Source organism: Beta vulgaris, chromosome 5 (assembly GCF_026745355.1).
Source record: "Beta vulgaris subsp. vulgaris cultivar EL10 chromosome 5, EL10.2, whole genome shotgun sequence".
Taxonomy (NCBI): domain Eukaryota; kingdom Viridiplantae; phylum Streptophyta; class Magnoliopsida; order Caryophyllales; family Amaranthaceae; genus Beta; species Beta vulgaris.
Window position 1 is genome coordinate 56,923,421 of NC_079206.1, and position 18,400 is coordinate 56,941,820.

Here is an 18,400-nt window from a genome sequence, read left to right on the forward strand (position 1 = left end):
TCCCAGATTAGTTGCTCCTTATGTATTGATGGATGTTCTGTCCCTTGATTAATGCACATCTCTTTCCCCTCAAAAAAGTAGTTAATTGTTACTAAACATATTTATAAAAAAAAGTTGTCAAATCAGCAGTCAAATCTGCTGAACAAAAAGTTAAAACTCCAGCAAACTCTAAACTCTGATCTAACAGCTAACATCTAAACTCGATTTGCCAAACAGGCCTAATACCAATCCTTTAGCTCCAGTAATTAAAATTTTTATCTATCAATCTTCAAAAATTTCCGACAGATAATCGATAATGTATTTATCTTCTTCTGGTTAATAGCTATTGACATACCGATATGTCTGTTAATCAGAAAGTACTTACCTATCGTTAAATAATAACTAAAATTATATATCTCTAATCAATTATTAACGACAATCTAGCTAACAATTTGGAGTTGATATGAACAAGCAAACACCCATTGTTCGAGCTAATTGGGCCATTGGCCCATTATTATATATAGTAGATCTTAGCATGTCTCTTGATCTACTTATATAATTCAACTGAAAATGATACGAGAATCACTCGACAAGAGTTAAGAAATGCCTGAAATTGCAAAAATCTTCATTATAAATTTATATCAAGCATTTCCAAATATAAATACACATAATTAATTCCCTAACACTAGAGTATTACCTAGTGACAACTCTCAATTGTTGGGCTTATAACAACTCTTTAGACCTCATTCCAATGAAAGGCTGGAAAATTAGCCGATGAAGTAAGGACTCACAACCCCTCAAAAAAAAAAAAAAAAAAAAAGTAAGGACTCACAAATTACAACTCAATAATAACCTTAATTCCAAATAATAGCACGAGCATACATATTCTAGTACCAAAAACTTAGTACTATTCCTCAACGTAAGAACAAAGTAGTAGTAGTAGTACAAGCATAGACAATAAACCTTCCGCCTCATAATTTTAGGGACAGAATTATTTTCAAGAAGAGGATATTAGATGCAATTAAGGGCACTTGGAGGTATTCCTCTTGGTCTTCCAGTTGTTGTAACAAGGGCATACTTCTTTGTTAGCGTAGGTACCCGGTGGTACACAAAGGCACTTTTTGCAGCACTTCAAACAGAAAAACATGCATTCGTGGGTTTTTCTAGCCTTGGAGCACCTTTGTACGCATCGTCCTTGGCATTCTGTTGAATTTTTCAACCAAATAAAGTTATTAAGGAACCAATGTCAACACCAGGGTTGGTGGTTAAAAAAAACGTACTGTTAAAAGTCATACTTGGAACTATCTCTTCTTGGTCACGTTATGTACCAAGAATATAAAAATGTCCCAAGTAACATGGAAACAACTTTTTTTTTTTACAAAATCATCAAGGAAACATACATGATTGGAGGATGACAATTGTCTTAAAGGCATAACAAAAAATCATTTGGTAATACAGTACTCCCTCCGTTTCACAATAATATAAGGCACGTACGATGTTCGAGGTCGAACTTTGACCGTTAATTACTCTTAATTTATGTTGATATAAAATTTTAAAAAATAATATTATTATAGTATTTTTCAAGACAAATCCAACGGTATAATTTTTATAATTTTTACTTATCGTATTTGAGAGATATTTGTGGTCAAAGCAAATTTTCGTAAAGCGTAAATGACTTATATTTTGAAACAGAGGGAGTAACATATAATGAAATCTCGTTAATAATATTTGTTTTACACCTGAAAAGTCCAAGTTCTCAAAATTTGGAGTTTTAATATATTCAACTAAATTATACTTATGCGGAATATTAACAAGAACGGTCTCAATTGTAGTTGTTATTTCGTAATCCCAACTACTGATTATCTCACAAAACATCAAATTACTTTTAAGTGTATTTTGTGTGAGTAATTCTAGATGACATGTACCCTTATGGCCTTATTATAAGCAAGTTATACAAATTGTTATGTTTAGAGGTTATTTAGTAATAATATTTCAGACAACATAACTAACTACTAGCACATAACTCCAAATAAAGTAATAATTGAATCTTAACTCAATTTTATTGTCAGATCTACAACTTTCACAAAGTAAATATGTGGTAAAATCACTCTCAAAGCAAAGATTGGTCACTGTAATAATTTTAATGACAATGAAAAAGAAATTTCTCTATATGCCACTCAACCACATTTAATTTATGCTCAAGCACGATTGTTTTGTAACTTTTTTTTTTGATAATTAACGATTGTTTTGTAACTAATAATAGATATGAAAATATAAACTTGCTTGTTGCGAAGTACTCCCTTCGTTTCCTAAAGATCTTCCCTCTTTCCGTTTAAGGGTGTTTCCAAAAGATCTTCCCTCTTTTGCTTTATTCCTTATTTGGCAAAACAAATTTCCCTATTTACCCTTTCATGTCACTATCATATGGTCCACCATTACATTATTAATTCAATTTTACTCCCTTTCTCTCTCATACTTTAACCCCTTTATATTTGTTATTTATCTTAACCCCTTTCTCTCTCCTACTTTACTCACACCATGCCCCACACAACTTGATTTTCCTTGGTATCTGTAGGAACAGTAAGTGGGAAGATTTTTAGGAAATGGAGGGAGTAGTACACTGTATATTTATAGATGATCTCATGATTTTATGATTGACATTTAATAATATAATATTAGAAAAAATTTGAGTCATTTTATAATACTTTATCCAATACTTTTTACTTGCAACATTTTGACTTTCATGCTTGCTGATATACAACCTTGACCATCAAGATCTCTAATTATATATTTGTAAAAATTAAAACATGAAATATTATAAGTATATATTTGAGATGAATCCAATAATACATTACATGCTAAAATTTGTATTATATGTTATGCATATATTTTCGGTTAAAGTAAGTGCATAAATAGTACCATAATTATAGCATTGCAAATAAAAAACATGGAGGAAATATTAAAAAGATATACTTTAATTAGGGTGAAAAAGGATTAATTTCAAAATTATCGAAGGAAGAATTGAAATAAATTACTCTATGCAATGTTTGTAGATATATGTAAAAAAAAGATGTGTGTGCATGTGGGAGACATTAATAATAATGTAAAAATGGAAAATTTTCTTAATGACATGACGAGAAATAGAGTAGTACATTTTAGATGTACTTTGACATTTAAAATACATGTTACTAGCTTTTTCTATAATATTTTTTGTTTTGTTTTTTGTTTAGGTATTGTACCCTTCGGGATCATGTTGTATCACGACATTTGTCTTTGTCTTTTAATTATTCTTTTTGGAAAGACTACATGTTTACGAAATTTAAGCAAGCGAGGGATATTGGCTAAGCATAAATATTAGCCTTAACATTAAGCTAACAGATCTTTGTTGTTCCTTTTGTGTGAAGTTGGCAAAAGTTTCATATATATATATATATATATATATATATATATATATATATATATATATATATATATCAAAATGATAAAATCATGATGACATAATATACTATATAAGAGAATGCCCACTCATGGTAGAATTGATCATGAAATTGAGTCATCCATCAAGGAAAAAAAAGACATTGCCTTCCATCCATGAATTTTTCATGTTTTAAATTGGGTCATAAAATGACTCAATCCATGTTTGAACATCCTATGATCCAAATCATGGATTAAGTCATGTAAAAGGAGATGGAGAGGTCCATGAAAAAGTGGGGAAATTTTGGCTAGGAAACAATGAAAACAGTGAGTTTTATGGGGCAATAATTGTAAGAGCCAATGAAGAAGCGCCACTCATGCACATAAACAATTGGACGTATCGGTACTACCCAGCGTCACAGCGAGCCAACCAACCATTTTTCTACATGTGGCTGCTGAATCAGAAAGGTTAGTCATTGTTATTTAGATTTTGTAATCTGAATAACTTTAAAAATATAAATCGCAAAAAAAAAAAAAAAAAATCACCAACAATCCTATTTTTTTGTGATCTATAAATAGACATTCATTTTGCTATATTTTGACACACTTTCTAAGTGAATTATTTTCTGGGTCATGAGTGAGATGTATTTGTCAAAATGTGTCATAAGATATGATCAACTTTTGTAAGATGAGAGAAAAAGTTGATGCTGAGAGAGAGGAGACATATTTTTTGGGGCATGAGTGGTCATGCTCTAATGTAACAATATCATAATTTGTTGGACTACTATAAAATTAAATTTTTGTAATATGGATTAATTTCACGAAATTGACTTATAGTTGAACAGCTTACAACCCTAATTGAAAGAGTAAACTTTAATTATTTTGTTAAAGAAAAGATAATGTAAGGGAGCATTAGAAATTAGAATGGTAACTTACGGTAAGGTTTCAAACTATTATTCCCATAATTGTTCACTGCCAAAGCCTATAAGAAAGGAAAGTACATTAGTATGTTTATTTACAAAATGTACTTCATCAAAGAAACAATTGACAAGGACAAGTAATTTCAGCTAATTAACAATCAGCAGTATACATTAAAACTAATAAAGCTACCTCAGTGGCAAGCATGGAAATGACAAGGATAGCCAAAAGCACAGATAGAAGCTTAAAATTGGCCATTTTGCAATATAACTTAAGAGACGGTGGAGGAAGCTTTTGGGGAGAATTTGATTGGAGATTAATGTGGGATGCCTAAGATTATGTTCGTAAGGGGTATTTATAGATTTATTAGGTACAACTAATTTTGGAAACCCCATATAAACAAAACAAATTATACCTTTTGCATTGACTTTCAGTTGGCGGCCTCTCCCGTTTTAAGTATAATGCCCAAACTGTCCTTTATCTCCCCCGCCAATATCGCTGAGCTCGTCTTGTGAACTATGATGCGTAGTGTGTGGGAGTGTTAATTTGGGTTATCGGGTAGGTTTGGGTTGGCCCGAGCCTGTTTGGATGTATTAATGTCAGATCATATTGTATCAAACCTTTTCTCGGATTGAGTGTGGGTTGGGTCGGAGTCACTTAGTTTGGATCAGGTCCGACCAACGTATTATCAAGTGCAGGTTGGGTATGAATCGACTTATTTCGGCTCGGCTCGAATCGATTTTGAGTAGACATTATCGGGTTCTAAATGGGTTTGTGCGGATCAGTTAATTGGATTCGGATGGACTTGAGTCTGCTCAGGTCGTGTTTTGAGTGACTTGAGTCAGAATCGGGTGGGGTTGGAATGGTCTATTATATGTTTGAGTCCGTCCGTTTCTAGTCATTCGATCGAAGTTTGTGACGTCATACGTATGTCTGTGTACGCGACAATCACTAGTAGAAAAAGGACGATTTGCAAAAGCATAATTGTGTCGCACGCTACGAACAATGCGACGCAAAACATCATTGCATAAACACCAGATACGAGCTATATGCGTCGTACCCTATTGATGTGCGACGCATATAGCTCATGTTCGTCGGACATTGAGGTCCATCCGACGTACTTCGCTGCATCCAGTTATGAAATTTGAAGCCCTATCTGAGTCGCACTTAACTAGTGTATGTTGCAAAAGGCTAATTTACGTCGGACCCCTTGGCCCATCCGACACAGATCAGCCCAAAAGCTCAACCCACTTTTTCTAAACCCTAGCTAGCGGCTTTTATATTCCTCTCACACTCAAACCCTAAAAAAAGTCGAGCAGCGTCTCTCAAATCCTCAAACCCTCTCTTTCTCTCTCACCCTCTCACTCACTCTCTCTCCCTCTCACCCTCTCACTCTCTCTCTATCTCCCTCTCACCCTCTCACCCTCTCTCTCTCTCTTAATCGTGCGCCTCAAGTGAACAACGAACAAAATTGAAGAACGAGTAGTGTCAGCAAACAAAATTGAAGAACGAGCAGTGTCAGTGAACAACGAAAACCGCCATGGATGAATACTCTTTCTCTCTCCTCGAAAACTCTTTCTCTCTCACTTTGACAGGTTCGGGTTTTTTTTATAGATCTACAATTTTGTTTCTTCATTTTTTCATTTTGTAGATCTAATTTTCTGTTTTATTTTTGGCGCTTATCATAGTCTATTTCGTTTTTAATTTTTTAGATCTTATTTTTGTTTTAATTATCAGATCTGAAAATTCATTTTTTCATTTTCAGATGTGAAAAATTAAAACGTTCTAGATTCAGTTCATGCATCTGAAAATTATGGCCTTCTGTTTTTTTACTTTTTATATCTGATTTTTTATTTACTTTTTTTGGTATTTATTCTAATCTAGGATTTTTTTTAATTCTCTGAAATTCTTATGTTCATTTGCAGATCTGTGTTTGGTTCTTCTCGTCTTCTTCGTCGGAAAATGTCGGCAGTGCTTCGCCCTCGATTACTTTCATTTTAGTTTTACATATTTTCTACATTTGCAATGTATTTTTTTTATATCTAGTTTACATATTTTCGTCTCTCATTCTAGATTTTGTAATACATATTTGACATTATTAATATAAAATAAATGTTACTAATGTTGGACATTGCCTCTTCACATTGCCCTTAAATTCTTTACATTATTAATGTTCGTTTAGTATATGAAAAAAAAAAACAAAAAAAATATAAAGCTGAAAAAGAGAAAATATGAAAGCTTAAAAACTCATCTGCGTCGCATGCTAAGTTGTGTGCGACGCAAATGAATGCGGATGGAAAATGCATGGTTCAGACTGCTTTGTTGGTACTTTTAAGAGCTATCTGCGTTGCACCTTGTGTACTGTGCGACACAAATTGGTCATTTGTGTCGCACCGTATGCTACATGCGACGCAAATGGTTAAAATATCTGCGTCGTTTCCTGATACGACACAGATCACTTATTCGTCATTTGCGTCGAGACTTGTGCTGTTGGATCTATGTCCGATGCAAATAGGGGTCCCAGGTCCGACGCAAATCGACGTTTCTCTACTAGTGAACGCGATAAATACATAAATGAACAAGTTAATAAACTTGAGCAATGTTAACTATAATCATATTATCAAATATGTCCAGAGATTTTATTAATAATAATTTTTTAATATCTTATATAGAAGTACTTATAAGAACATGAATTAAAGTTTTGAGCAAACATATTTGATTGATAATCTTTGGTCGGTAATGAGATGTGTTGATATGGGTCGGGTTACAATGGGTTGGGTCTAAATGAGTTTTCTCGGGTCTAATTGGGTTTGGATTGACTTTAGGTCAGATGCAGATTGGGTTTGTATTTTGGTATTTGGATATAACTGAGTTCGGATTAAGTTTGGGTTGGTAACAGATTGGGCTAAGTTCTAATATGCTCGGTTATAACTGGGTTGGGTTGATTCCGAATAGGAATGGATCGGTCAGAAAACCTGATTATGTCGGATCTGAACACATCGGATGCAGATTTGATGCGTGTGGACCCATAGGTTAGGTCTGTTTTTGACACCGTGAATTGTCTAGTCGTACTAGTACATATTATTCAGTTTTGTTAGTCGAGTACAAACACTAGAGCAACTACAAGAGGGGGGGGGGGTGAATTGTAATTGGGGAGATTTTCAAACTTTTTTGCGGAAATAAAATAATCTTTATCTAAGAAAGAGATAAGTACATAAACTTAAAAGAAATAAGAACACGAGAATTTTTACAAGGAAAACTTACTAGGCTGAATAGGAAGAAAAACCTTGACCACGAGGGATTTTGACTCAATTCTCTTTAATATGTACACTAGGCCAAAAGACTCTCTTTTGTACAACCTAATATAGGACCTTCTCTGTTCCTCTACGAACTTGTTCCCTGTCACCTTGTTCCCCCTGAACAAGTGACTTTCTCTCTTGACTTCACTAGAACTCTTCTTCTTTCTCTCTTCTCTTTCTCTTTCTCTTGTTCTCTCAAAATGATTACAAAGTTTGTTTCACACAATCCAATCTCTAGTACAATGAATAATAGATAAAGAAGAGTAGAAACCGAATACACTTTCTTTGAATGATATTACAAGAATAACTGAAAGCATAATTATTTTGTTCGTTACAGACAACTATTTGTAGATAACAGATTGCCCCATGATCTTCTCCACGAACATAGTGGGAGCAAAAATTCAGCCTCACTCATCCACTTTGTAGCCGTTAGAAATCTGTTTGAAGTTGTGCTGTTGTGGTTTTAAATCCTCACCCACGATCACACGCCTTAGAAATAGGTAGGCTGTTGTGGGTTGTTGTAGTTCCTAAAATCTAGGAACTACTTCAACCGCCCTTCTTTTTAGGTGCTGGAAGTTAGCGCCTCACAAAGCTTCACGTCAATTAGCATGTTCATTTCCTGCGCATATACTTACTTCCAAGAATATTATGGTTTCTAATATTTTCAAAAAATCAAAGTACATAATATTAACTGTTGTCAAAAACACAAATAACTTTAATAACTTAATTTTTGATTAAACTCCTAATCAATTCTCCATAAGTTATTAAACATGATATTTGTGATATAAAATAATAAACCTAAGAGAAAATAACAAACCCAAATTATAAGATAAAATAAAATAAATAAATATAACAAAACACACGAAATAAAAGAAACTAAATTAATCAAAGATAAATATTTGTCATCATCAAAATAGTGAATACAACAATATTCCCCCTTTTTGATGATGGCAAATAATTGGTTAAATTTTTTTTTCATTTTTGCATTTTTAGTATAAGGAAATAAAATCAGAAATGAGAAACAGAAATTAGCAAAACACACAACCTAAGTAACTAGACTCAACTAGGACTGGGAACGGAAATGAGCAAAACATGCATAGGAACTAAGATAAAAAATTTAACTATACCAATAACATTTCTTCCCCCTTTTGTCATTATCAAAACTAAGGGTATGAACCTGCAGCACTAGAGAGTCAACAGTCTAGGCAGCAAGCAAGTAGCTCAACCAGATATCTTATAATATTAGCCATCCTAACGCACTAAACATACGAAAGAAGAAAGTAACAAGATGGACAACAGGAAAAAAATATAAATATACATAATTTTTTAACCTTAATGTTGGATATATCTCAATGTTTATTTACATAATATTTTTATTTATGTGTTGGATCTATCTCAATGTTTATTTACATATTATTTTTAACCTTTATATTATTTACCAGTAGAAATATAAATATATTAATAGTCGAAGTTGTGCGTTAGTAAGCATGAAGTCAAATTGTAGCAGGATGAAATTTCTTGTGTTATTCGAGTTAGGCCCTGTTTGGCACTAGCGTTTGAGGTAGCGGTTAGCGGTTTGACAAGATTATGAGTGTAGTGGTTGTAATAGCGGGTAGCAGTTGGAGTAGATTATGAGTAGCGGTTGTGGAACGTTACTACAAGTAACGTTTGAGATTTAAAATAGTGTAAGGTAGAATTATTAACCAATATTTTTTAATTTCTTTTTCCTTTTATTGTTTATTAATTGTTTTATTTTATGCAATTCAATATTTATTTTACAATAGCAGAGATGTAATTTAAAAATTTATTTTAAAGATAAGATATTTTACAAGTATTTTAGTAAAATTGGTAATATAAATTTTTCGAGGGTTGAATATTTTCTTAGATTTATACATTTTTTTAGCAGCTAAAAAGTCGTAAACTCCTTTTTGCATAACTTCTTTGAAAAAATAAATTCTGAATTTAACTATTGAATGAACATATAAAATGGTTGTAGTTCATTTCGTATTAGAATAAATGTCATTTATTGTCTTTTATAATTTCAACAACTACTTTTGCCAAACACCTCTAATTAAACAACTAACTAGTTATTAGGCCCGGGCTATGCCCCGGGTAAGGAAAATTTTCATTTATTAATAGTATACTTTAGAGTAGTAACAATAAATATCACTTGGTTTAGTGTTTAAGACTTTAATATATAACCTTGAGGTCATGGGATCAAACCTTGTGCTACGCAATTTCTAGTTTTTTTTATTGTTTGTGAATTACATGGAGTAAAATACATGCTTTAGGGAGAGCGTCACGTGGCACCGTTCCACGATTAGGAACGCCTTTTAATATATTAGTATAGATTTAATCCCTGACCGCTGACAGCTACTAGTAGACAGCTAGCAACTACCCCCTACAGCTACAACTACTGCAACCGCTAATAGCTACTAAAACCGCTAATTTTGTCAAAAATGTCCTATATGAGGACAGCTAGAGATGGAAGGTGAGTTGTTTAACATGGTTACATTTAAGTTATGACGGTGGTGAAACATTCCATTTAGTTTTGGTTCTTTGGGCGACTATAAAAATTGACCAAAACTAATTTTATTGAGTAGGGTCAGTTTATAATGCGTTTCTTTCACCTTATAATTTTTTTAGTTTTAATAAGCTAACAAGATCCTTTAATTAAAAAAGAAAGAGAAGTTACACGACTTTTCTAAAAAAAGAGAAGTTACACCAAGACTTGAGGTTGAGGTGTTGAGTGAGGACAATAATTCAGCCTTCAGTCCCGAACAAAATCCTTCCGAAGTATGAGGCCGAAGTAACATGGGGTTTGCGTTATGTTTGTGGATTGTACTCGAATCGGTGCATATTATATTCTACATAAACTCAATAACTTCTCGTGCATGATGGAGTAGAATGTAAGCAATGACATAGTTCAATGGATTACTCCTAATACTTCAACTATTTTGGTCAGGGATTCAAAAATTATTCTTTTTTGTTTTTTTTTAATATTTTTGTTAACGGGAATGATTGGAGTAAATTCAGAGCTTGAAAGTTGAAAATTGTAAGCTCGTTTTTTCTTTCAGTCATTTTTTAATAATTTGATAATTTGGAGTTTTTTCTTTAAAAATCGCCATTAATTATAAGTATTTTGAATGAATTGCAATAATTGACACGAAATTTGTACTTTTTAGTTTTAATTTCTTAAAAAAGACCCGTTTTACAGTAATTGACATGAAGTAATATTTTTGTATGACTTTCTTTATTAAAATACTCATCTTGTTGCCCGACTACGACCAAAAAATAAAAAGTTGGTTCTTTAATCCTTATTTTATGACTTCCACACACAAAAAGAGATATAGAGATAATTCTCAATTCTCAATTGAATTTAATTTTGCGACCATTCTTTTTGGATATAAAGATAAATATAGGTTAGCTTTCTCTAATATTCGACCACGTAATTAATGTTAATGATGGAAATAGATAAAACATTTACCTATCACATAGGTACACTATCTAATTATTCAATTTTATAAGATAATAGATTTTCAATCATCGTTATGCTTCTACAACTAAATACTTCTATTAAGCTATTAGACCTTAAATTAGGATTGAGGACCGCAAAATTTTGTTTATCTAAAACCAACTTATATTCCGGGGTTGAGCCCTTCGACTGTCATTGTTGTGGATGTCTAATCTGACACTATGGAGGAGCACTCTAATAATCATAACATATGGGACATAATGGTCCATCTTTTCTAAGCTCTTATCACTTTCACTTTCAAAGGTGATTGTAAGATCTATGAATTGAATTAAGTTCAAGAAGTCAACAAGATCTATGAATTGCATAATGGAGGAGCACTCTAATAATCATTCACAGTAATGGCTCACCATGTAAGTATCAAAGTATGTAAACTATATTCACGGGCCGGGGTAACAAGATGAAAAAAAGAACGAGGCATGAGATGATATTTATTTGGAAGAAAAATAATTTTAATAATATTTTTTTTCATATATTTGCTTTGTTGTAAAGAATGAAAAACAGTATATGTAAAAATGTAATGGTTTAATGGTAGAGAAAATAGTTTTCCCAAAAAAAAAAAAAAAAAAATCACTTCCACTCTCTAAGAAAGGAATGCCAAGTAAATTTTCCTCTGTACATGGCTCCTTCTCTACCACTTAGGTTTTATTCTTGACCGAATTAATAAAAATTCAATTCACAGTCAGTTGAGACACATTCATTTCAGTTCAGTTCACTATATTTCAATTTATTTCACTTTATTTCAATTTAGTTTAGTTAGTTTATTCTCACAGTTTTCATTTATTTCAGTTTAATTCAGTTTAGTTTATTTCATTTCAGTTTAATTCGAACAAATTCAATTCAATTCAATTCAGTTCAATCTAAAAAAACATAGCCTTATTCTCCTTGTGTTTTGTTATAAGTAAGAAACAAATGAAAACTTGGCTTGATTCAAGTCCTTTCGTCACATTGAGAAAGTAGATATATTGCTGATTTGATCGGATCCAATTGTGTCATAGTATGCATCAGATCTAGTAATATGTTCACGCCACAAATTTCCAAGTCAATAAAAGATATTGATATATTAATGGTGATAATTGAAGGCGGTCGAGGATCTGAAATAGTTGAAAATCTAATAATCGAACAAAGGCCAAGAGCAACGTTGATGCATGTGCTCCCACTCGATCTTTCAGTGTAATTGACCCCGATAAAAATGAATGAAGTTAGAACGAACAAGCAAAATATCATGAAAGTTAGCTTTGGAATTTACTTCTTTCATTTTTTAATAGGTATATTGTATTAACTTTTTATATTATTTAAATATTAAAACTTACCACATCACTAATCTCTATTATATAAGGGAAGGGGGGAGCAACGATGTCCTCTTTTGAAATGCCTATTTTCCCCCCCTATCTTACTAAATTATAAAAGTAATGTCAAAATCATAATCGGCACTAAAAAAAAAAACTACCGAAAATTAATTTACAACACTCACTCACAAATCACTTAAAAGAAGAAACTTTACAAATCACTCATACAATTGAGAAAATCACGTTATAAAAATTACGCAAATCAATCAAATAATCAGGAAACTTTATTAAACTTAAAATTAGCATACAAACTAAAACTAATCACCTAGACCGTCAATACATACAAAAACATTTACAAAAATTTACTTACAGATCACTATTCTTAAGAACCATTCACAATTAATGGTGGGTCATGATAAAAAAAATAGAGGTGTATTTGTAGTAAAATTGAAACTTAAAAGTTAGACAAGGAAAAAAATTATTTACTTTTTTATAGTATTCCCTATATATAATGAAACTTTTACATATATTTGGACCTATCTTTTTCTATTATATATATTCCCTCCGTTTCCTAAAGATCTTCCCACTTACTGTTCCTACAGATACCAAGGAAAATCAAGTTGTGTGGGGAATGGTGTGAGTAAAGTATGAGAGATAAAGGTTTTTAGATAAATAAACAAATAAAAGGGGTTAAAGTAGGAGAGAGAAAGGGAGTAAAATTGAATTAATAATGTAATGGTGGACCATATGATAGTGACATGAGAGGGTAAATAGGGAAATTTGTTTTGCCAAATAAGGAATAAAGCAAAAGAGGGAAGATCTTTTGGAAACACCCTTAAACGGAAAGAGGGAAGATCTTTAGGAAACGGAGGGAGTATATAGTAGCGATTAATTATCAAGATAAAAAGGTTTATGAAAAATATTATACGAGAATTAAAGTACAACATATCTCTATTATATGAGGGAAGGGGGAGCTATGGTGTCCCCGAATGAAGAAATTATGTTACCCCTAGAGATGGCAACGGGTAATGGACCCTACCCGGATCCGTGGATCCAGATCCATTTTTGACGAATCTGGATCCTCAAATTTTGGACCCTATGGATCCGGGCAGGATATGGATCCTCCTTGAAAAAAACGGATCTGGACCGGGTCCTAAATTATTACCCAGATCCAGATTTGTTTACCCATTTTTATAATATTATTATAATTTAATATTATATTTTGATAATATTATAATATTAGTTAGTACATGTAAAACGGATTTTCGCTTGAATTTCAGATTATTATTTTAATTAATGTGTGATTTTTGTGCGAATTTACAAGATAATTAAGTTCGAAAATTGGGTTGATAACTAATCTACAGTTTGATAATTGAATACTTGTAAGTAGTTGCAATGATTATTTTTCAAAAATTAAATGTATTTTTTGATTGATATTAGATAACTATTGTGAAAATTAAGTTAGTTTGAAGACAATAGACAAAGATCCGTTTTGGATCCGTTTAGGACCCGGATCCATAGGATCCATCCGGATCTGGATCCGGATCCTTGTTTTTATTACCCAGTGGATCCGGGTAGGATATGGATCCTTGCCTAAAAAACGGATATGGATTTGGATCCTAGAGGACCCTGTCCAAATCCTACCCATTGCCATCTCTAGTTACCCCCTTCCCATTCCGAATTACAAATTCACTTACAAATCAAAGTGGGCTTCAAGCAAAAATGCAAAAAATATAATTATAACAATCACTCACAAGTCAACTAAAAAAATTGCATAATTTACGTTATGCAAATCACTAAAATGAGAAAATTTTACAAAAACTTAAAAATTCACTTACAAACTACAACCTATGAAAAATTTAACTTGAAATCAAAGTGTCCGCTTTCTTTACAATTTATGAAGTACCGTACTTAATTCAAAAATCAACTAAAAAATTATAATATTAGAAATCATAAATAAATTTCTATTTTATTCATAGAATTTAACTTTGAAAAGTAAAACAAAAAAGATTGGTGAGAGACTTAAGTGACATAAACTAAATCAATCAAATTTTGCAACTAAAAACAATTATGCTTCGCATGTCTAATGTTCAAATTTTGACTCTTATACCGAAGAAAATAAAGTTTTTGTTTCGAAAAAAATTCAAGCACGCATCGCGTGCAAAAAAATTCTAGTATAGTAATATGTAAGGTACATGTTATTACTTTAATTCTTATTGAGTTAATATAAATATGTACTTTTAAATTTTTAAATAATTTGTAAAAATATACAATTGAAGAAATTGATGGTCAAAGTTGTCTATCGATGTTACTACCATTTTCGGATGTGGGATGTCCAGTAACATTTATTATGTTACAAAAGGTTTAATTTATATCAAACTTCAAAAGGTTTATTTTATGCTTTAACATAAGGGCCCAATATAAGTATAAAGCCCATTAAGCGAAGTTAACAGAGGTCAAATGTCAACAAAATCCAAAGGAAGATCATCAGGATTATCAAGAGATAAGGCAGTGAAAGAATAACAATCATAAGATAATCAGAAGATGGTTCAACATGAAGGCAAGCTTGCATTAGTGGGCAACGATTATTCAGTGTCAGAAAACAGTTAAGGTTTGAATCAAATATGATTCAAACATGTTCCCCCCACATGCATGGAAGTTACACATTATGATTCTCTATAAATAGAGAAAATATTATCAAGAGAAAAGGACGAGCAATCCATCAAATAAACTCTAGCATTTCTCGATTCCTTAGCGTAGCTTAGCACTAGCATAGTCCAACCCCCTTACGGGGTTATAGTTTAGTTCTTAGATTTAACTTAGGTATCTAGGCATGTTCTGGCGCCATTAGACAAGATCTTAAATTCTCACTCCAATTGAAGCAGGGAACCATGGAGGCAACAACCTTCGTGTCTCCCCTTTATTTGTCCATCTTGGCTTATCGTTTGTGTGTTGTAAAATTCATCTCTAAGTTTGTGGCATGTATGATGATTTTGTGCTTTAATTAAATGCTTGATTACTCTTTGCTCTATTTATTACTTTTTTTTGGTAAAAAATGTAAGAATTTATTATTACCAAAAGAGCATTAAAGCACCAGCTACAATACACACCAACCAAAACTCCTCAACACCCAACCATCACTACAGACAACAATAAAGATACCATACTGAGGCTAATAACAGACACGATTAACATCCGCCCTATCCAACTAAATCCGCAAACCATCGTTGCTCACTATTTCTCCATCTATGGCAGAGTTTACCTTTTGACTCTAATACATACATCTAACCGAATTTTCTTATTGACAAAGTCGGATCTCCAAACTGCAGCTTCCCTTAGTGTGTGATTTCTAGCTTTCCAGATGTGGTATACAGTGGCAGCTAGGTAAGCATAAGCAATTTGTTGTTGGATCCTGCTACGGAACAATCTACCCTATTTTCTCCAGTGCACATAGATATTTTCTTGCGTACTCATCCTTATATGCAACCAGTTCATAATGCCTTGGCAAACCACGTTACTGAAATGGCATTGGAAGAAAAGAAGAGAGCAGGAGTCATTTCCCTGCTGGCATAGAAGGCACCCAATCTTAGGGGTGAAAGTTATTCGGATAAAATCCAAAATCCAATCCAATCCAATCCGAATTAGTAATTCGGATCGGATTCGAACTGTGTTCGGATTGGATTCGGATTAAGATTTTTTGAAAATTTGGATATTCGGATCGGATTGGATTGAGGGTAATTGGATCCAAAAATCCAATATAACCAAATAGTAATATGTCTTGTATTATGTATCTGGATTGGCTTAAGTGTTTAACTGATTTTTTATTATAAAAAAACTACTCCAAATAGCCCAATACACATAGCACTGCAATCCTTCCCCTAAAACACTAACTGCACTTAATTCCTTATTTCCTAGATCTACTAGGCTTCTGTTGTGCTTAATTTATTTTATCGAAAAACTAGAGTTTTAAAAAATCGGATTTTCGGATCGGATCCAATCTAGAGTATGAAATTTCGGATTGGATTGGATCGGATTCAAACCCTAATTGGTTTGGATTCGGATTGAAAAATTGAAATCCAAATTTTATTCGGATCGGATTGGATTAGGCCCTAATCCAAACCGCACACCGAACTTTCACCCCTTTAATGAATTTTCGGATCGGATCCAATCTAGAGGTAACGCCATCTTCTGCTTTCTTTTAAAGAAATTCTGATTTTCCTAAGTTCATTAATCTAAGCCCAAGTTTAGTCCGTTTGTTAGTTATTTTAGTTTGGGCCTACGAGAATAATTTTGGACTAAGACTTAAGTGTTTATAATCTGAATTTTATTATGTTGGGCTAAAGGATGATTGGACTTGTTATGTTTTTATTAAAAGACTTAAAATCTATTATTAGGCTATATTTCATGATTACTAAATAAAGTGAGTTGTTTGAAACTAATTAGAATCCAATAAGCTTGTTATTTATAATATGACTTTGAGTTATTATTACTTCACTAATACTTAAGTTCACTTATAATAACAAGATAGCTTGACTTATTAGTTTTATGAGATTAAATAATATTATAATAATGTTAATGGTTCTAGTATAGTGAGAAACTTAATTAATAATACGATTAATTGATGATTAACTATGGACCCTTATAATAAGAATATGCTTTTAAATAGTTATATATATGTATTAATATAATTTAATGTCTCAATAATTCTAAAAGTATAACTAAAGGAGTTATTTCACTTATTAGTTGTTTAAGAGTCACCTTAAGAAGTTGTTAACGACTAAGATAATAACGACCTTTAATGAGACCTTTATGATGTTATAATGACCGCTATGACCTTAATAAGCTCCAACTAATATTTAGGCTTAAAAGCTAAATAATGAAACATTCATTAATAAAAATATTCTTGAATAGATTAAAGAAGATAAAGGATATTACGAGCCTCCCCCGACTATCAAGGTTGGTAAGCAGGAAATTCAGGTAACGTCTACTGCTAACACCCGCATTCCCCTTCGAAGTATGTTTTATGATCATGATTAATATTATGTTTTATATATGGATTGCGGGAAATGAAATATTTTATGATGGTTATGATGATATGATGCTATGAAATGATGATGATGATGATGATGATGTTATGGATGAAATGAAAGAATATAATTATTCATGATGATGACGATATGCTTAAAAGAAATGAAACATGATGAAATTCAAGTGAAAGATGGTTCTTGGCAAGTATCCCGTTATCCTGGGTCGTGCACGTACCTTCCGTCCGGTTAACCACCTTCTGTTTAGTGAGGGCTATTGTCCTCGGGTGGCACCGCGCATTTTCTATATTATGGGCATTAACGCCACCTTCCTTTTAGTGAGGGCTTTGTCCTCGGGTGGCTGCCTTCCGTTTACGATGTTACTATGTTCTGGGGAGACGTCCCTTCTGTTATACGAGCCAAGTTACCAAATAATATGAATCAAATGATGAACATGATAAAGAAGATAATGTAACATGCATGATATGATATGTTCGCAAAATAATTTTACTTATTCTCTCCTTCCTATTTATAAATAAAATGATGTGAAATGAATTTATGTTGTTAGAGTAGTATGTTACTAAGCCTCAGCTCATGACGTTTTGTTTTATGTTTTAGGTAAGGAAGAACAGTTGTGGATCACTAATAGACTGCGTTATGGAGATTATGTATGATTCTATGATGTTTTAGAATATCTTGTATGATGGATAAACAAGTATTATTTTACGATGAGTAATCGTACAGTGGATTTTCAATTTTAGGCTATTATTTTATTTGTGGGCCATAACCCACATGCTTAAGTTATGCTTCCGCTGACGATTAAAGTTATGTAATTTTCGGGACGTTACAATTTATTTATTACTTTGCCTGAAATTAATTTATTTATTACTTTTCCTAAAAGGAAAAATGGATGAGAATACCCCCAATTTTCGCTCGTTCACTTTT

At 32.3% G+C, this 18,400-nt stretch overlaps 1 protein-coding gene and 1 long non-coding RNA gene across 2 annotated transcripts; one reads left to right on the forward strand and one right to left on the reverse strand.

Moving 5' to 3' along the window:
* Positions 1 to 583: 583 nt before the first annotated feature.
* LOC104894051 (gibberellin-regulated protein 6) lies at positions 584 to 4,655 on the reverse strand. Its single transcript, XM_010680219.3, has 3 exons — positions 4,504 to 4,655; positions 4,330 to 4,375; positions 584 to 1,182 (listed from the first exon to the last, which is right to left on the reverse strand). The coding sequence occupies exons 1-3, from the start codon at positions 4,567 to 4,569 to the stop codon at positions 1,001 to 1,003; spliced, it is 294 nt and encodes a 97-aa protein (XP_010678521.1). The 5' UTR covers positions 4,570 to 4,655; the 3' UTR covers positions 584 to 1,000.
* Positions 4,656 to 16,890: 12,235 nt separating this feature from the next.
* On the forward strand, positions 16,891 to 18,181 carry LOC109134973 (uncharacterized). The gene is made up of 2 exons (XR_002039853.3): positions 16,891 to 17,408; positions 18,074 to 18,181. It is a non-coding gene; the product is annotated as an uncharacterized LOC109134973 (long non-coding RNA).
* Positions 18,182 to 18,400: the final 219 nt, after the last annotated feature.

Bases quoted from the DNA above. Each gene is read 5' to 3' on its own strand.
- LOC104894051 (XM_010680219.3), bottom strand. From the start codon at position 4,569: ATGGCCAATTTTAAGCTTCTATCTGTGCTTTTGGCTATCCTTGTCATT. The intron at 4,376-4,503 runs GTAGCTTTATTA...CCTTTCTTATAG, and splicing joins TTTCCATGCTTGCCACTGAG to GCTTTGGCAGTGAACAATTA. The intron at 1,183-4,329 runs GTAAGTTACCAT...AAAATTCAACAG, and splicing joins TAATAGTTTGAAACCTTACC to AATGCCAAGGACGATGCGTA.